The sequence below is a fragment of the Chiloscyllium punctatum genome, chromosome 3, assembly GCF_047496795.1.
Source record: "Chiloscyllium punctatum isolate Juve2018m chromosome 3, sChiPun1.3, whole genome shotgun sequence".
Lineage (NCBI taxonomy): Eukaryota > Metazoa > Chordata > Chondrichthyes > Orectolobiformes > Hemiscylliidae > Chiloscyllium > Chiloscyllium punctatum.
The window spans coordinates 3,532,909-3,555,005 of NC_092741.1; the positions used below are offsets into that span (position 1 = coordinate 3,532,909).

Here is a 22,097-nt window from a genome sequence, read left to right on the forward strand (position 1 = left end):
TGTGTTTGGTCTGTGCGTGTGTGTGTGTCTCTGCTTGCCTGGGACAGGTAGAAGAGGTGACAGAGGGTGAATTAAGTTACCTCTGACCGGCTGCTGGCAAAGGGCCAACCAATGGCATTACAAACCCAGCAGCCAGAGATCGGTGGAGTCAGGAAGGAGACGGTCAGGGTGGATGGTGCTGGGACTCTGAGCGGTCGGAGGATATTGGCACCACCCCCCCCCCCCGACCCCGACCCCCGACCCCCGGGGTCTCAGTACAGCTCACAGCACCGATCAGAGTGCCTCGTTCCCATTGCTAAATGGCTGCAGCCACTCCGAGGTCCCCAAAGGACACTGGTGGGTTTATTTTTCTGTAGATAATTGTGTATGTCTCCGGGAGGCTGCAGAAGCAGGGGTGGATATCTGCACCTTGTACCATTTTGTGTCAGAGATCACCAGCCCACAGTGAAGGGAAGAGCCCAGAGACTGATTCCGTTTGTACGATCTCTGTGTTGCAGGAGGACTCTTCATGTGACCGGCGACAAGGGGCAGGAGGCTGAGGGTGACAGGGAATTCCACCACCGGGCTACGCGAGCCCAGGAATGGCTCACTCGGATTTTGTCGCTTCCACCCTGCCTTCCCGTTCCCTGGAGCTGCATCTCCTCCCCATCCCAGCCACGCTCCCTTCACCCGAGTGCCTGTCATCAGCATCGCCCCACAGGAACCCTGGGTCCTTCCCAGACCCCAAACTCGGGGAAACTGGGCTGACATTCCCCAACAACAGTGACTCGGGAGTGACCCTGAGGCTGCTGAGTGTGCCCCTTCCAAATCACTCTGGGGTAACGTTGCCTGACAGGCAAGGATAAACTGGACCAGCTAACCCTGCGCCACCCTCCCCCTGCAGTGAGACAGCAGTGAGGCCTGGAAACAGGATGCCAGCCTGGATTCACACTGCAGCTCGTTCTTCCTGACCTGACGGTAGGGAGTAGGTCTGGGAGTGCCTTGGCTGTGCTGAATGGTTCGAGTGGCACAGAGGAGCCTGTCAGACTTTACAAAAAGGCAGATCAAAACCGAGTTCCTGGGCCTTCTGTAACCCGCGATCAATGACCTGCAACAACTCACTGTATAATTACAGAAATTTATTATCCAAACAGAATAAAGTCATCAACGAAATGAAAACCCTCATTAATGCTGAGTCTGTGTCTCACTGTGCAGAGAGAGTGTCTGGGCCCAGTGCAGAGGGTGAGTTCCCCTCAATCGCACCCCTCCCACCCCGCCCTCCCCAGGGACAGACAGCTGACACTGACTGGCTCACCCCCCCCCCCCCCAGCCCCGCCCCACCCCCGTCCCCGGGGACCGACAGTGACCAGTTCCCCTGGGTACCAGCTCAGATTGTGCTTCAGTCTGAGTCCTCACGGTCTCCGGTGGAGATTTTGCCGGAGTTTGCCGTGGATGGGGATGATGGAGTCGATGTTGAGTAAGTTCCTCAGGCACCGGAGGACGGCGATCAGGAGGTGCTGCTTTGCGACCACCACCTCCAGGGGTCCCTCTGCCTCCGGTGGTATTGTGTGCCCCCGAAGACTCGCGACAAGGTGGGCTTGAGCCTGGAGACAGCCCCTTCCCTGGTCTACCCAGGGCTGCAGGTGCCTGGGGATACTCAGTAATGCCTCCAGTACAATCCTGCATGCCAGCCTGGTGTTGAGCTGTAGGAGACTGCCAGACACACGCTGGAGGTAGTAGTGTACAAGCAACTCAAAGGTACCCCCTGTACGGAGGACACTCCCAGCTGGGAGTTGACAGGCACTCTGCCCAGCTCCTGGCCCTCCTGCCGGGTAACGCTCCCCTTCACCAGTTGCCTGCGTTACACTTAGTTTCCTCCTCCATTCGGAGCAGCTCTGCTGTTCCCTGTTTGCCAGCTGCCAGCTCACTTGTCTCATTCCCCTTACTGTCTTTCAGCAGGTGCCCAGTTATCTGTCCCTCCTTCCCACACTGCCCACTCCCCTGTCTCTCACTCGCTATCTCACACTCCCCAGTGCACTGGCTGTTGCTCTGTCCCTCCTGATCCCCGGTTCCCTGTCCCTGTCTTCCAAACCCCAGAGTCCGCCTCTCCCTCTCTCTCCCCAGTTCCCTGGTCCCCTGTACCCCACTCTCTTTCCTCTGTCTCTCCCTCTGTCTGCCTTGTCTCTCACTCTCTTTCCCTGTTCTCTTAGTCTCTCTCCCCCTGTGCTCTCACCCTCTCTCCCCCATTCCCCGGTCCCCTGTACCCCACTCTCTCTCCCCAGTTCCCCCGGTCCCCTGTACCCCACTCTCTCCCCCCAGTTCCTCGGTCCCCTGTACCCCACTCTCTCCCCCCAGTTCCTCGGTCCCCTGTACCCCACTCTCTCCCCCCAGTTCCTCGGTCCCCTGTACCCCACTCTCTCCCCCCCAGTTCCTCGGTCCCCTGTACCCCCACTCTCTCCCCCCAGTTCCTCGGTCCCCTGTACCCCACCCTCTCCTCCCCAGTTCCTCGGTCCCCTGTACCCCACTCTCTCTCCCCCATTCCCCGGTCCCCTGTACCCCACCCTCTCTTCCCCAGTTCCTCGGTCCGCTGTCCCTCACCCTCTCTCCCCCCATTCCCCGGTCCCCTGTCCCTCGCAGCCTTCCTGCAGAGTTGCTGTTCCAGGCAGTAGGAGCCTGAGCAGTGTGAAGGCCCCGTGGAGAGCGTCCTCGGAGCTGCTGAGCCAGCCCGAGGGTGGGAGCACACACGAGCAGGCAGTGAGGCTGGCAGCCCTGGAGACCGGGGAACCCCTAGCAGGAGCTGGCTATGGGGGACCAGGGGGTTAGGCCTGATGAAGCTGGCCGATAGCGTGTCCGTTGGCCGGAGCCCTGTCAAGCAGTGGGGTACCTCCACTCCACTCAGCCTCCTGAGCAAGGCCAGCTCCTGGTCTGGGAGGCAAGTGCACCACCGACAGGCCGTGGTTCCGGGCCTGCTCCAGGACGCAGTCCGGCTGCCTTGGCCCCGACAGCAGCAAGCCCCACCCCCAGGGGCCTGCAGCTGGCTGAGCGTCTCCTCCAGCCGGGCCTGGGCCCAGCTCCGGGCCTTGGATAGCCCCTCCGGCCCCTCCGGCCTCAGGGTGGGACCCGGCCTGGCTCAAGAGGGGGCAGCAGGCTGGTCCCCACCACCACCGCCAGGGTTGGGCCCTGCGCCTGGCTGCAGGGCAGGGCGAGGCCTCGGCTCAGGGGCAGCCCGGCCAGCACCCGGCTGCTGCCTATGGGTAGGCCGGGCACGGTGACCAGGAGGCCTGGGGAAGCAGTCAGCCTCCAGCCGCAGGCCCCGCTCTTCTTGCCCCCCTCCCAGCCGCCCCAGGTAGTCCCAGGCCAGTTGTCTGAGGAGGAGGGTGTGGGTCGGGCCTACCTTACCTGCAAAGTAGGGGCCTCGAGCACCCAGGCGACGGGCCCCAGCCCTCAGCTGCAGGCGCCCGTCGCAGGGACTGAGGGCCTGGATGCAGTGCGGGGCCAGCTGCCTCCCCCCATCACAGGCCCTAGCACCTCCTGCTCCAGGCCGGGCCAACCCCCTTGGCCAGCCAGCGGTCGGCAGGCAGGTCCCCCCGGCCTCTGCTCTCGGCCCTGACTCCCCGCAGCATGGCAGCCAGCAGAACGATGAAGGACTTGGCTCCATCTCCCGACCTCCTGCAGTGAGCCGACACACTCTGCACCATCAACCTGCCGGGAGGGAGGGAGGGAGGTACGGTCTGAGAGGGGGACGGTCCGATTTTCAAATAACCAGCTGCCGCTAAATGCCCCTGGCCCTGTCACCCAATCACACCCCATTCCCTCCCAATCACACCCTATTCCCCCCCCAATCACACCCTGCCCCCCCCCCCAAACAAACCCCGTAACCTGTAATCACACCCCGTTACCCAAATGACACCCCGTTCCTGGAAATCACACCCCGTTCCCTGTAACCACACTCTGTACCCCCAATCACACCCCCATCAGCCCCATTCCCCCCAATCACACCCTGCTTCCCCTATCACACACCCATTCACTCCATTCACACCCCTATTCTCCCCATCACACCCATTCGCCCCCAATCACACCACATTCCCCCATCACACCCCGTTCCTCCATCACACCCCCATTCTCCCCAATCACAACCCCATCTGTCCATCACACCTACTCCCCCATCACACCCTGTTCCCCCCCCCAATCATAACCCCGTTACCCCCCCAATCACACCATGTCCCCCCCCCCAAACAAACCCTGTAACCTGTAACCACATCCCGTTCCACCACAATCACATCCACTTCCCTCCCAACCACACCCACTTCCCCACCAATCACAACCCGCTCCCCCCAATCGCCACCACCGTTCCCGGTAACCACACCCCGTTCCCCCAATCACAACCCCATTCCCCCATCACACCTCCTCCCCCCAATCATATCCATTCCCCCAATCACCACCCCATTACCCCACAATCACATCCCGTTACCCCCACTCACACACTATTCACCCCCATCACACCCCATTACCCAAACTCTCACACCATTCACCCCCATCACACCCCGCTCCCCCCAATCACACCCCCATCCCACCATCACACCTACTCCCCCCCATCACACCCGATTCCCCATCACACCCCGTCCCCCCAATCACACACCACTCCCCGCTATTCACACCCCGTTACCCCCCATTCACATCCTGTCCCCCCCAAATAAACCCTGTAACCACACCCCGTTCTCCTCTAATCACACCCTGTCCCCGCCAAACATACGCCGTAACCTGTAACCACACCCCCGTTCCCCCACAATCACACCCCATTTCCCCCCAATCACACCGTATTCCTCCACAATCACAACCCGCTCCCCCCAGTCATACCCCGGTTCCTCCCCCAATCACACTCCATTCCCTCCCAACCACACCCTGTTCCCTCCCAACCACACCCCGTTCCCGGTAATCACACACTGTTCCCTGTAACCACACCCATATCCCCATATCACACCGTTCCTCCCCAATCACACTCCGTACCCCCCAATCACACCCACTTCCCTCCCAATCACACACCGTTCCCCCCAATCACACCCCCATTCCCCCCATTACACCTACTCTCCCGAATCACCACCCCAATCACACCCCATTCCCCCAATCACACCCTGTTTCCCCCCAATCATACCCCGTTCCCTGTAACCACACCGTTCCCCCCAAACACACCCCATTCCCCCCAAATCACACCCCATTCCCTCCATCACACCCATTTACCCCACAATCACACCCCACTTCTCCCAATCACACCCCATTTGCCCCAATCACACCCCTTCCCCCATTCACACCCATTTCCCCCAATCACTCCCAGTTCCCCCACAATCACACCCCGTTCCCTGTAACCACACCCTGTTCCCTCCAAATCACACCCCGTTCCCTGTAACCACACCCTGTTCCCCCACAATCACACCCCATCCCCCCAATCACTCCCTGTTCCCCACAATCACACCCCGTTCACCCCCAATCACACCCCCTTCCCCCAATCATACCTCGTTCTCCTCGTTCCCCCCAATCAACTCCCTGTTCCCCCACAATCACACCCCGTTCCCCCATCACACATGCTTCCCCTCCAATCATACTCCATTCCCCCCCATCACACCCCATCTCCCACCAATCACACCCCGTTCCCACCAATCACACCCGATTGGGGGGGAACGGGGTGTGATTGGGGGGGGAACGGGGTGTGATGGTGGGGGGGGAACGGGGTGTGATGGTGGGGGGGGGAACGGGGTGTGATGGTGGGGGGGAAACGGGGTGTGATGGTGGGGGGAACGGGTGTGTGATGGGGGGGGAAAACGGGGTGTGATGGTGGGGGGAACGGGGTGTGATGGGTGGGGGGGAACGGGGTGTGATGGGTGGGGGGGAACGGGGTGTGATGGGTGGGGGGAAACGGGTGTGTGATGGTGGGGGGAAACGGGGTGTGATGGGTGGGGAACAGGGTGTGATTGGGGGGGGAAACGGGTGTGATGGTGGGGGGAACGGGGTGTGATGGGGGGGGGAACGGGGTGTGATTGGGGGGGGAAACGGGGTGTGATTGGAGGGGGAAACGGGGGTGTGATTGGGGGGGGGAACGGGGGTGTGTTGGGGGGGGAACGGGTGTGATGGGGGGGGAACGGGGTGTGATGGGGGGGAACGGGGTGTGATTGGGGGGGGAAACGGGGTGTGATGGTGGGGGGAACGGGGTGTGATGGTGGGGGGAACGGGGTGTGATGGTGGGGGGGAACGGGGTGTGATTGGGGGGGAACGGGGTGTGATGGGTGGGGGGAAACGGGGTGTGATGGGGGGGAAACGGGGTGTGATGGGGGGGGAAACGGGGTGTGATGGGGGGGAACGGGCTGTGATGGTGGGGGGGAAACGGGGTGTGATGGTGGGGGGAAACGGGGTGTGGTTACAGGGAACCTGTAATGACCCACTAATCTGTAAACCTGTTGGTTCAGCTACATTTTGGAACTAGAGTCGGCCATGTGACCCTTCAAGCCCTCTCTGTTGTTGAAGAGAACACTTATCTCTCCATCACGTATCTCACTCAGCCTTGAATATTTGCAATAATCCACTCTGCTCTGAGGAAGAAAATTCCGCAGACTAACGATCTTCAGAGTTTAAAAAAATCCTCATCTCTGTGTTCAAGGGGAGAGCTGTTGTTCGATACTAACATCCAGGAGTGATATTAGTCTCACAGGGAGAAGACACATCCTCCTGGTATCCACCATGTCCAATCCTCCTGTGATTTTACATCATTCCCTTTTTAATCTACTAAACTGCAGGGGCCCAACCTGCTCCAGCCTTCCTCAGAAAAACAAAGACTTCACCTCAGGAATGAGTCAAGGGGCTGGAGAGATCACACCTGGAGGTCCTGTGAGCAGTTGTGGTCCCCATAACTCAGCAAGGACATGATTCTGTTGGAGGCAGTTCAGAGAAGGTTTGCTGGCGTGCGATAGACAGGTTCTCGTTTGAGTGGGACCCAACTACTGGGCATTCGAAGAAACGTATGAGATTCAGCAGGGACTTGGCAGGGTATAATGCGGAGAGGTCGTCTCCCTTGTCCAGGCCCTGTAGACCAGGGCCTCTGATTACAAGGGGCACCAATTTAAGACTGAGATGAGGTGGAATTTCTTCTCTCTGGAAGTTGAGAGTCTTTGGAATTCCTTGCCCACAGAGAGAGCTGTGGGGGCAGAGCCCTTGTGTATATTTAAGGCTGAGATCGATCAGTCGGGGATTCACAGGGGAAAGCGGACATGAGGAACGTCGGGCCAGGAATTGCAGAGTGAGCTAGAGGGGCCGAATGGCCTGCTCCTGTTCCCGTTTCCATAACAGACGTAAAGACAAACCTGCAGCGGGGTGGTCCAGGAGCAGCGACTCTAATATCCTGCATCCATCCTTAGTGATTTGGATATCTCCGGTGTCTCGGACAAACAGCACCTGACCACCATCAGGCCCAAAGCACCTCAACACAATCTTCTCCAGGGTGTCAGCGATGTGTACCAGCTTCTCAATATCCATTGTTCACTGAGAGACTGCAGCTCCACACCACACAGTGCCCAAGTGCGAGCAGGAGAGTAGCAACTCACAGACATTCACCAGGCTGCAATGACAGCGTGTACTTTATACAGTCAGACTGACACACACCGTCACACCAAACTCCACCCTTTTCAACTGAAGGGTTAGTCCACCCTAATATTTAAACAAAGTAAAGCTCCCTCTACACAGCCTCCCATCAAATGTACCCAGGGACAGGGACAGCATAGGATTTGACACAGAGTAAAGCACCCTCTACACTGTCCCCCATCAAACACTCCCAGAACAGGGACAGCATGGGGTTAGATACAGAGTAAAGCTCCCTCTACACTGTCCCCCCCATCAAACACTCCCAAGGCAGGGACAGCATGGGGTGAGATACAGAGTAAAGCTCCCTCTACACTTATGGGGGTTCGATTCCAAGTCACACTCTCCCTACATGTGGTTGTTAAAGTGCAAGCCTTGCTGACTGCTTCCTGTTTCTCAGCACTGACCTTTGAACTGCAGCAGCTGATTGACCCTGTGTGGGTAACAGAGGTGCTCCCCTCTGGGCTGAGAACACTTCACAGGCTGGTTCCTTCCAATACTGCCACTGGGCTGGGCTGGCTGTGGATGGCAATCCCATACCGAGGCCATGTTGGACAAGCACTGTCTTCAATCTGGGAAAAATCCAATTGCAACAGATGTCAGACTGGAATATGGAATCCCAACAGTATGCAGGCAGGCCATTTGGCCCACCAACTACACACTGACCCTCTGAAGAGCATCCCACCCACGACCCATTCCCCCTTACCCTATCCCTGTAACCCTGCGTTCCCCATGGCTAACCCACCCAACCTGCACATCCCTGAACACACTGGGCAGTTTTGAATGGCCAGTCCACCCTGACCTGCACATCCTTGGAGTGTGGGAGAAAACCGGAGCACCCTGAGGAAACCCACGCAGACACGGGGAGGATGTGCAAACTCCACACAGTTGCCTGAGGGTGGGAAGTGAACCTGGGTCCCCACCACGGTGAGGCAGCAGTGCTAACCACCGAGCCACCGTGCCGACCAAGTTTAACAAAAAAGACACATTTCTGGACTTGAGGGTATCCCAAAGCACTTTCGATCAAAATGAGTACAGTCACTGAGCAATTTGAGAGAACACTGCACTCCCACAGGGGTAAGCTAACAATGACCAGATCATGTCGTTCAGTGACTGGGACGGAAGGAGAAAATCTTTGTGAATTTGTTCCTTTATGTCACCTGATGGTGTCTCTGTTTGTCTTCCAATCACAAAACCTGCAACAACCATGGTACGGCACCCTCTCACACTGCAGCACCCTCTAACAGTGCAGCACCCTCTAACAGTGCAGCACCCTCTAACAGTGCAGCACCCTCCCCAGAGCAGCACCCTCTAACAGTGCACCACCTTCCACAGGACAGTACTCTCTCACAGTGCGGCAGCTACTCCACTACCCCACCCTCACATACTGCACCCACCCACAGTCCACCACCCTCAGACTCTGCACCACCCTCCCACACTGCTCCACCCTCAGACTCTGCACCACCCTCCCACACTGCTCCACCCTCAGACTCTGCACCACCCTCCCACACTGCTCCACCCTCAGACTCTGCACCACCCTCCCACACTGCTCCACCCTCAGACTCTGCACCACCCTCCCACACTGCTCCACCCTCAGACTCTGCACCACCCTCCCACACTGCTCCACCCTCAGACTCTGCACCACCCTCCCACACTGCTCCACCCTCAGACTCTGCACCACCCTCCCACACTGCTCCACCCTCAGACTCTGCACCACCCTCCCACACTGCTCCACCCTCAGACTCTGCACCACCCTCCCACACTGCTCCACCCTCAGACTCTGCACCACCCTCCCACACTGCTCCACCCTCAGACTCTGCACCACCCTCCCACACTGCTCCACCCTCCAACACTGCACTAACCCCCCACACTGCACTACCCCCCCACACTGCTCCACCCTCCCACACTGCACTACCCCCCCCACACTGCTCCACCCTCCCACACTGCATCACCCTCACACACTGCATCACCCTCCCGCACAGAGCACCACCCTCACACACTGCACCACCCTCCTGCACTACACCACCCTCACACACTGCACCACCCTCACACACTGCACCACCCTCACACACTGCACCACCCTCCCGCACTGCACCACCCTCACACACTGCACCACCCTCACACACTACACCACCCTCACACACTGCACCACCCTCCCACACTGCACCACCCACACACACTGCACCACCCTCCCACACTGCACCACACTCACACTGCACCACCCTCACACTCTGCACCACCCTCACACACTGCACCACCCTCCCACACTGCACCACACTCACACTGCACCACCCACACACACTGCACCACCCTCCCACACTGCACCACACTCACACTGCACCACCCACACACACTGCACCACCCTCACACTCTGCACCACCCTCACACACTGCACCACCCTCACACACTGCACCACCCTCCTGCACTACACCACCCTCACACACTACACCACCCTCCTGCACTACACCACACTCACACACTACACCACCCTCACACACTGCACCACCCTCACACACTACACCACCCTCCTGCACTACACCACGCTCACACACTACACCACCCTCCAACAGTGCACCACCCTCACACACAGTGAACCACCCTCAAACCCTGCAGCACCCTCACACACTGCACCACCCTCCTGCACTACACCACCCTCACACACAGTGCACCACCCTCCCACACTGCACCACCCTCACACACAGTGAACCACCCTCAAACACTGCAGCACCCTCACACACTGCACCACCCTCCTGCACTACACCACCCTCACACACAGTGCACCACCCTCACACACTGCACCACCCTCACACACTGCACCACCCACACACACTACACTACCCTCACTGCACCACACTCACACACTATACTACCCTCTCACACTGCACCACCCTCCCACACTGCACCACCCTCACACACTGCACCACCCTCACACACTGCACCACCCTCTCACACTGCACCACCCTCCCACACTGCACCACCCTCACACACTGCACCACCCTCACACACTGCACCACCCTCACACACTGCACCACCCTCCCACACTGCACCACCCTCCCACACTGCACCACCCTCACACACTGCACCACCCTCCCACACTGCACCACCCTCACACACTGCACCACCCTCTCACACTGCACCACCCTCCCACACTACACCACGCTCACACACTGCACCACCCTCACACACTGCACCACCCTCCCACACTGCACCACCCTCACACACTGCACCACCCTCACACACTACACCACCCTCCCACACTGCACCACCCTCCCACACTGCACCACCCTCCCACACTACACCACGCTCACACACTGCACCACCCTCACACACTGCACCACACTCACACACTATACTACCCTCCCACACTGCACCACACTCACACTCTGCACCACCCTCCCACACTGCACCACCCTCACACACTGCACCACCCTCACACACTACACCACCCTCACACACTACACCACCCTCCCACACTGCACCACCCTCCCACACTGCACCACCCTCCCACACTACACCACGCTCACACACTGCACCACCCTCACACACTGCACCACCCTCACACACTATACTACCCTCCCACACTGCACCACACTCACACTCTGCACCACCCTCCCACACTGCACCACCCTCACACACTGCACCACCCTCACACACTGCACCACCCTCACACACTACACCACCCTCCCACACTGCACCACCCTCCCACACTGCACCACACTCACACTCTGCACCACCCTCACACACTGCACCACCCTCACACACTGCACCACCCTCACACACTGCACCACACTCACACTCAGCACCACCCTCACACTCTGCACCACCCTCACACTCTGCACCACCCTCCCACACTGCACCACCCTTCCACACTGCACCACCCTCCCTCTCTGCACCACCCTCACACTCTGCACCACCCTCACACTCTGCACCACCCTCACACTCTGCACCACCCTCCCACACAGTGCACCACCCTCACACACTCTGCACCACCCTTACACACAGTGCACCACCCTCACACACAGTGCACCACCCTCACACACTACACTACCCTCACTGCACCACACTCACACACTATACTACCCTCTCACACTGCACCACCCTCACACACTGCACCACCCTCACTGCACCACCCTCACACACTGCACCACCCACACACACTGCACCACCCTCACACACTGCACTACCCTCACAGCACCACACTCACACACTATACTACCCTCTCACACTGCACCACCCTCACACACACTGCCCCCCCCCCCCCCCCCCCCCCCCCCCCCCCCCCCCCCCCCCCCCCCCCCCCCCCCCCCCCCCCCCCCCCCCCCCCCCCCCCCCCCTCTCACACAGTGCACTACCCTCACACACTGCACCACCCTCACTGCACCACCCTCACACACTGCACCACCCTCCTGCACTATACCACCCTCACACACAGTGCACCACCCTCACACACTGCACCACCCACACACACTACACTACCCTCACTGCACCACACTCACACACTATACTACCCTCTCACACTGCACCACCCTCACACACACTGCACTACCCTCTCACACTGCACCACCCTCTCACACTGCACCACCCTCCCACACTGCACCACCCTCACTGCACCACCCTCACACACTGCACCACCCTCACACACTCTGCACCACCCTCACACACTGCACCACCCTCACACACTGCACCACACTCACACACTATACTACCCTCTCACACTGCACCACCCTCCCACACTGCACCACCCTCCCACACTGCACCACACTCACACACTATACTACCCTCACACACTGCACCACCCTCACTGCACCACCCTCACACACTGCACCACCCACACACACTACACTACCCTCACTGCACCACACACACACACTATACTACCCTCTCACACTGCACCACCCTCACACACACTGCACTACCCTCTCACACTGCACCACCCTCACACACTGCACCACCCTCACACACTGCACCACCCTCACACACTGCACCACCCACACACACTGCACCACCCTCACACACTACACTACCCTCACTGCACCACACTCACACACTATACTACCCTCCCACACTGCACCACACTCACACTCTGCACCACCCTCCCACACTGCACCACACTCACACTCTGCACCACCCTCCCACACTGCACCACCCTCACACACTGCACCACCCTCACACACTGCACCACGCTCACACACTACACCACCCTCCCACACTGCACCACCCTCACACACTGCACCACCCTCACACACTGCACCACCCTCACACACTGCACCACCCTCCCACACTGCACCACACTCACACTCTGCACCACCCTCCCACACTGCACCACCCTCACACACTGCACCACCCTCCCACACTGCACCACCCTCCCACACTGCACCACCCTCACACTCTGCACCACCCTCCCACACTGCACCACCCTCCCACACTACACCACCCTCCCACACTGCACCACCCTCACTGCACCACACTCACACACTATACTACCCTCTGACACTGCACCACCCTCTCACACTGCACCACCCTCACACACTGCACCACCCTCACTGCACCACACTCACACACTATACTACCCTCCCACACTGCACCACACTCACACTCTGCACCACCCTCACACTCTGCACCACCCTCCCACACTGCACCACCCTCACACTCTGCACCACCCTCACACTCTGCACCACCCTCACACTCTGCACCACACTCACACTCTGCACCACCCTCTCACACTCTGCACCACCCTCACACTCTGCACCACCCTCTCACTCTGCACCACCCTCTCACTCTGCACCACCCTCTCACACTCTGCACCACCCTCACACACAGTGCACCACCCTCACACACTACACTACCCTCACTGCACCACACTCACACACTATACTACCCTCTCACACTGCACCACCCTCACACACACTGCACCACCCTCTCACACTGCACCACCCTCCCACACTGCACCACACTCACACTCTGCACCACCCTCCCACACTGCACCACCCTCCCACACTGCACCACCCTCACTGCACCACCCTCCCACACTGCACCACCCTCCCACACTTCACCACCCTCACACTCTGCACCACCCTCCCACACTGCACCACCCTCCCACACTGCACCACACTCACACTCTGCACCACCCTCACACACAGTGCACCACCCTCACACACACTGCACCACCCTCACACACTACACTACCCTCACTGCACCACACTCACACACTATACTACCCTCTCACACTGCACCACCCTCCCACACTGCACCACACTCACACACTATACTACCCTCTCACACTGCACCACCCTCCCACACTGCACCACACTCACACACTATACTACCCTCTCACACTGCACCACCCTCACACACACTGCAGCACCCTCACACACTGCACCACCCTCACACACTGCACCACCCTCACACACAGTGCACCACCCTCACACACTACACTACCCTCACTGCACCACACTCACACACTATACTACCCTCTCACATTGCAGCACCCTCACACACTGCACCACCCTCACACACAGTGCACCACCCTCACACACTACACTACCCTCACTGCACCACCCTCACACACTATACTACCCTCTCACACTGCACCACCCTCACACACTGCACCACCCTCACACACTGCACCACCCTCACACACTACAGCACGCTCACACACTGCACCACCCTCACACACTACACCACCCTCCCACACTGCACCACCCTCCCACACTGCACCACCCTCCCACACTGCACCACACTCACACTCTGCACCACCCTCACACTCTGCACCACCCTCACACTCTGCACCACCCTCACACACTGCACCACCCTCCCACACTGCACCACACTCACACTCTGCACCACACTCACACTCTGCACCACCCTCACACTCTGCACCACCCTCCCACACTGCACCACCCTCCCACATTGCACCACACTCACACTCTGCACCACCCTCTCACACTGCACCACACTCACACTCTGCACCACCCTCACACACAGTGCACCACCCTCACACACTCTGCACCACCCTCACACACATTGCACCAACCTCACACACACTGCACCACCCTCACACACTACACTACCACACTATACTACCCTCTCACACTGCACCACCCTCACACACACTGCACCACCCTCTCACACTGCACCACCCTCCCACACTGCACCACCCTCACTGCACCACCCTCACACACACTGCACCACCCTCTCACACTGCACCACCCTCCCACACTGCACCACCCTCCCACACTGCACCACCCTCACTGCACCACCCTCCCACCCTCCCACACTGCACCACCCTCACACACTGCACCACCCTCACTGCACCACCCTCCCACACTGCACCACCCTCCCACACTGCACCACACTCACACTCTGCACCACCCTCACACACAGTGCACCACCCTCACACACTCTGCACCACCCTCACACACACTGCACCACCCTCACACACACTGCACCACCCTCACACACACTACACCACCCTCACACACTACACTACCCTCACTGCACCACACTCACACACTATACTACCCTCTCACACTGCACCACCCTCACTGCACCACCCTCACACACTACACTACCCTCTCACACTGCACCACCCTCCCACACTGCACCACACTCACACACTATACTACCCTCTCACAGTGCACCACCCTCCCACACTGCACCACACTCACACACTATACTACCCTCTCACACACTGCACCACCCTCACTGCACCACCCTCACACACTACACCACCCTCCCACACTGCACCACCCTCACACTGCACCACCCTCCCACACTGCACCACCCTCCCACACTGCACCACCCTCACACTCTGCACCACCCTCACACTCTGCACCACCCTCCCACACTGCACCACCCTCTCACACTACACACTCTCCCACACTGCACCACCCTCACACTGCACCACCCTCTCACACTACACACTCTCCCACACTGCACTACCCTCCCATACTGCACCACCCTCACACTGCACCACCCTCTCACACTACACACTCTCCCACACTGCACTACCCTCACACACTGCACCACCCTCACACACTGCACCACACTCACACACTGCACCACCCTCTCACACTGCACCACACTCACACACTGCACCACCCTCCCACACTCTGCACCACCCTCACACACTGCACCACACTCACACACTGCACCACTCTCCCACACTGCACTACCCTCCCATACTGCACCACCCTCACACTGCACCTCCCTCTCACACTACACACTCTCTCACACTGTACTACCCTCTCACACTGCACCACCCTCTCACACTGCACCACCCTCCCACACTGCACAACCCTCTCACACTGCACAACCCTCTCACACTGCACACTCTCCCACACTGCACCACCCTCACACACTGCACACTCTCCCACACTACACACCCTCACACACTGCACACTCTCCCACACTACACCACCCTCTCACACTGCACAACCCTCTCACACTGCACACTCTCCCACACTACACCACCCTCTCACACTGCACCACCCTCTCATACTGCACAACCCTCTCACACTGTACTACCCTCTCACACTGCACCACCCTCTCACACTGCACAACCCTCTCACACTGCACAACCCTCTCACACTACACACTCTCCCACACTACACACCCTCACACACTGCACACTCTCCCACACTACACCACCCTCTCACACTGCACCACCCTCTCACACTGCACACTCTCCCACACTACACCACCCTCTCACACTGCACAACCCTCTCACACTGCACCACCCTCTCACACTACACACTCTCCCATACTGCACAACCCTCTCACACTGTACTACCCTCTCACACTGCACCACCCTCTCACACTGCACCACCCTCTCACACTGCACAACCCTCTCACACTGCACAACCCTCTCACACTACACACTCTCCCACACTGAACAACCCTCTCACACTGCACACTCTCCCACACTGAACAACCCTCCCACACTGCACAACCCTCTCACACTGCACAACCCTCTCACACTGCACACTCTCCCATACTGTACTACCCTCCCATACTGCACACTCTCCCACACTGTACCACCCTCCCATACTGCACCACCCTCTCACACTGCACCACCCTCTCACACTGCACAACCCTCTCACACTGCACACTCTCCCACACTGTACTACCCTCCCACACTGTACTACACTCCCACAGTGCACCACCCTCACACTACATCACCCTCCCACACTGCTCCCACCCTCCCACACTGCACCACCCTCCCACACTACATCACCCTCCCACACTGCTCCCACCCTCCCACACTACATCACCCTCCCACACTGCACCACCCTCCCACACTGCTCCCACCCTCCCACACTGCTCCCACCCTCCCACACACTGCTCCCACCCTCCCACACACTGCTCCCACCCTCCCAAAGAGTGGCACTCTCCTACACTGCAGCACCATTTGACAGTGCGGGGCAGAACGACAGAGAAGCTGAAACAGGCGTTGTAACCCTTTTAAGAATAGCTTCTTTCCCGCCGCTATTAGATTTCTGAGTGGACCTCTCAGATTTCAAATCTAATGTTGACCTTGCTGCCTGTACATCTCTGGAGCCGTCGTATTGTATTCCTCACCCTGTTCTATTATCCCCATCCAATCTGTATGGTGTGAGCTGCACCTCGGTTTATCTGACAACAATCAACTCAATCAAATGGAGCCAATTGGAAACAGAAACAGGACTGGTTTGGCAGCGTCCGTGAAGAGAGTCAGGGGTCAACCTTTCCTGTCGGCTGACCCTTCCTCAGAGTATGTTAGCCTCACTGAGGTGGCTAGGGGTGCTAGAACAACATAGATTTGTCCCACAGGACTGGTTTCCCAGGCTCTCTGCTCAGGGAGCTCCCTCCATGGGGTAGGGCTGACCCTGACGTGGGGGTGATTTCAACCGGAAACCCCCTCCCCAACCACAATGGGGGTGTTCCAGAACCTTCTCTCACTTCCCTCCTCCCCTGCCCACACTAACCTGCTGCCAACACCACCCCACATCACCCAGCCATGTTATTAGACTGTGGTATTAGACTATGATATTAAACAATGATATTCGACCATTGTCATGATATTGTCAAAATACGGTTCCTTTTTTCAAAGAGACTGTGTCCTTGATTTATTTCAGAGGGGTCGTAAACGGGCTGGGCTCCGATTAGATTCGTTTGGTACAGAGATGAAAAGGATTTGGAGGGGCCTTTTGTTTATCTGTAAACAGATGAGACTTCAGGCCAACGTGGTCATGTTTTAGAAGTGACCTGTATAATGGAAGGGGAGTGGTCAGCTCTCTCACTGAGAGAGTTCAGTCCAGAAGTAGGTTGGAGGTTCAGCAGTGGACTGTGTGAACAGGCTCTCTCTCTTTCTGTAAGCATCTGTTTCTTTTTTTTCACTGTGTTTTAAGGGGATTTGCTTAGTGGGACTGTTGTGAACATTTGGAACAACATAGTTAAGTCCAGTTTGGATAGACTGAGTTCTGTAGGGGTTCGTTATTCTGTTCTTTGTGTTTCATTGTGTAATTTTGTGAATAAATTTTCGTATGTTTTAAAACCTTATAGTCAACCTCGCTGACGTACTCTGGGTAACTTTCACTGTGTATTTACCGAAACAAGTTGCAAACTTATGGTCTGGGCTGCCTGCTTAAGAATGTTTTGAGCGGTCTGGCCTAGTCCATAACACCGTAATATTAGACTTTGTTGTTAGACTATGTTATCAGACATGTTACTGGACTATGATATTAAACTACTATATTAGGCCATGATATTAGATTATGATATTAGACTATGACATAACCTTGATATGAGATTATGCTTTTAGAAGATGTTATTAGATTTTAATATTTAACAATAATATTCGATAATGTTATTAGACTATAACATTAAAGTGTCATATTAGACAATGATATTAGATTGTTACGATATCCATCAATATTATTAAATGATGTTAACAGACTATGACATTAGACGATGTTATTAGACTGTTACTAGATACGTTATTGTACTATGACATTAAACTATGATATTAAACCATGATATTAGATTATGGTATTGGAAGATCTTATTGGACTATAATATTTGACAATGACATTTGATGATGTTATTTAACAATGATATTAAACCATGACGTTAGATTATGGTATTAGAAGATCTTATGACATTTGATGATGTTATTTAACAATGATATTTAACAATGATGTTAGATGATGTTATTAGACTGTGATATTAGTTGATGTTATTAAACTGTGATATTAGATGATGTTATTAGACTGTGATGTTAGATGATGTTATTAGACTGTGATGTTAGTTGATGTTATTAGACTGTGATGTTAGATGATGTTATTAGACTGTGATATTAGTTGATGTTATTAGACTGTGATGTTAGATGATGTTATTAGACTGTGATGTTAGATGATGTTATTAGACTGTGATATTAGTTGATGTTATTAGACTGTGATATTAGATGATGTTATTAGACTGTGATGTTAGATGATGTTATTAGACTGTGATATTAGTTGATGTTATTAAACTGTGATATTAGATGATGTTATTAAACTGTGATGTTAGATGATGTTATTAGACTGTGATATTAGATGATGTTATTAGACTGTGATATTAGTTGATGTTATTAGACTGTGATATTAGATGAAGTTATTAGACTGTGATATTAGATGATGTTATTAGACTGTGATGTTAGATGATGTTATTTAACAATGATATTAGATGATGTTATTAGACTGTGATATTAGATAATGTTATTAGACTGTGATGTTAGATGATGTTATTTAACAATGATATTAGATGATGTTATTAGACTGTGATATTAGATAATGTTATTAGACTGTGATGTTAGATGATGTTATTAGACTGTGATGTTAGTTGATGTTATTAGACTGTGATGTTAGATGATGTTATTAGACTGTGATATTAGATTATGTTATTAGACTGTGATGTTAGTTGATGTTATTAGACTGTGATGTTAGATGATGTTATTAGACTGTGATGTTAGATGATGTTATTAGACTGTGATATTAGTTGATGTTATTAGACTGTGATGTTAGATGATGTTATTAGACTGTGATATTAGATTATGTTATTAGACTGTGATGTTAGATGATGTTATTAGACTGTGATATTAGTTGATGTTATTAGACTGTGATGTTAGATGATGTTATTAGACTGTGATATTAGATAATGTTATTAGACTGTGATGTTAGATGATGTTATTAGACTGTGATGTTAGATGATGTTATTCGACTGTGATGTTAGATGATGTTATTAGACTGTGATATTAGTTGATGTTATTAGACTGTGATATTAGTTGATGTTATTAGACTGTGATATTAGATGAAGTTATTAGACTGTGATATTAGATGATGTTATTAGACTGTGATGTTAGATGATGTTATTTAACAATGATATTAGATGATGTTATTAGACTGTGATATTAGATAATGTTATTAGACTGTGATGTTAGATGATGTTATTTAACAATGATATTAGATGATGTTATTAGACTGTGATATTAGATAATGTTATTAGACTGTGATGTTAGATGATGTTATTAGACTGTGATGTTAGTTGATGTTATTAGACTGTGATGTTAGATGATGTTATTAGACTGTGATATTAGATGATGTTATTAGACTGTGATGTTAGTTGATGTTATTAGACTGTGATATTAGATGATGTTATTAGACTGTGATATTAGATGATGTTATTAGACTGTGATATTAGTTGATGTTTTTAGACTGTGATGTTAGATGATGTTATTAGACTGTGATGTTAGACGATGTTATTAGACTGTGATATTAGACGATGTTATTAGACTGTGATATTTGATGATGTTATTAGACTGTGATGTTAGTTGATGTTATTAGACTGTGATATTAGATGATGTTATTAGACTGTGATATTTGATGATGTTATTAGACTGCGATATTAGATGATGTTATGAACCAGTTTATCAGACTATGATGTTAGATTATTATGTGTCTGCCTGGATGATGTGTTGGGGGCTGGTCCAATATTTCAGAGTGATGTTGTATGGGTGTGTGACTGGGGTGTGTTTTTTTGGGGGGGGGGGTGATATGGTCTGTGTCCTGGTCAATGGGACTAGACAGGGTTGGGGTTACCTGGTCAACATGGACAGGTTAGACTGAGGGGGGTCTGTAATACTGCTTTATATCCCTGTAGACTCCAGACTATGATGTGAGGCTGTAATACTGACTCTGATAAAGCCCACCCTCCCTCAGTGCCCCAGGCCCCCAGACCCCAGACCCCGTTACCATGGTGATACTTGGTTGCTTTTCCTTCTTCAAGTCCCCCGCGCAGGCAAATCTTCGGCCAGCCGCGTTTCGCCCAGAGAGGACCCCCGAACGTTGATGGCGGGCAGGCGGGGGCAGCGTGACCGGGGCCCGGCCATCGTGGTAAAGGATGCTGGGCCGGCCTTCTCGCTGAGGCAGAGCAATTGCGCGGGGCGGGGGAAAGGGGTGCCGGCCATCTTGGTAAGGGATAGTCCCGCTCGGGTGTGTGTGGGGGCCGGCCGTCTTGCTGAGGCGGTGGCCCGGATGCGAGGAGGCCATCTTGGTATGGGATAGTCCCGCTCGGGTGTGTGTGTGGGGGCCGGCCGTCTTGCTGAGGCGGTGGCCCGGATGCGAGGAGGCCATCTTGGTAAGGGATAGCCCCGCTCGGGTGTGTGTGTGTGGGGGCCGGACGCGAGGAGGCCATCTTGGTAAGGGATAGTCCCGCTCGGGTGTGTGTGTGTGTGGGGGGCCGGCCGTCTTGCTGAGGCGGTGGCCCGGATGCGAGGCGGCCATCTTGGTAAGGGATAGCCCCGCTCGGGTGTGTGTGTGTGGGGGCCGGACGCGAGGAGGCCATCTTGGTAAGGGATAGTCCCGCTCGGGTGTGTGTGTGTGTGGGGGGCCGGCCGTCTTGCTGAGGCGGTGGCCCGGATGCGAGGCGGCCATCTTGGTAAGGGATAGCCCCGCTCGGGTGTGTGTGTGTGTGTGTGTGGGGGCCGGACGCGAGGAGGCCATCTTGGTAAGGGAAGGCCTCAGCTGGAGGAAGTGGCCATCTCAGAGGGAGAAACAATGTCTGCAGAGGCTGGAAACCAGATCCTGGATTAATGGTGCTGGAAGAGCAAGAGCAGGTCAGGTAGTATCCGAGGAGCAGTAAAACCAACATTTCAGGCAAAAGCCCTTCATCAGGAATAAAGGCAGTCAGCCTGAAGAGTGGAGAGATAAGTGAGTTTGTTCCAGGACATGGTTGAGGAGCTTCAGAGCAGATGAAATGACCTGGGAGTTGGTGTGGGAGAGGGACTCCCCCCCCTGAGATTCATGTGTAGAGAGAGAGGAGGAAAACTTCTCCAAGGCAGGCGTCCTTTGCAAGAGGATTCGTTTAAAATCAACGAGGTTTTTTTTTAAAAAAAACGATGACTGCAGAGGCTGGAAACCAGATCCTGGATTAGAGTGGTGCTGGAAGAGCAAGAGCAGGTTCGGGCAGCGTCCGAGGAG

At 55.1% G+C, this 22,097-nt stretch overlaps 1 protein-coding gene and 2 long non-coding RNA genes across 3 annotated transcripts in view; 1 reads left to right on the top strand and 2 right to left on the bottom strand.

The window, feature by feature from the left end:
* Positions 1-539, top strand: part of LOC140455202 (chromo domain-containing protein rhino-like) — a 21,873-nt gene extending 21,334 nt beyond the window's left edge. Inside the window, exon 4 of the mRNA XM_072549919.1 lies at positions 498-539. Coding sequence (XP_072406020.1) covers positions 498-539 — 42 coding nt within the window. The remainder of the gene's footprint in view (positions 1-497) is intronic.
* Positions 1-22,097, bottom strand: part of LOC140454478 (uncharacterized) — a 656,315-nt gene that overhangs the window by 598,554 nt on the left and 35,664 nt on the right. The gene's annotated exons all lie outside the window — the stretch shown is intronic.
* Positions 7,339-21,027, bottom strand: LOC140454474 (uncharacterized). Its single transcript, XR_011952693.1, has 3 exons — positions 20,871-21,027; positions 8,010-8,174; positions 7,339-7,582 (listed from the first exon to the last, which is right to left on the bottom strand). It is a non-coding gene; the product is annotated as an uncharacterized lncRNA (long non-coding RNA).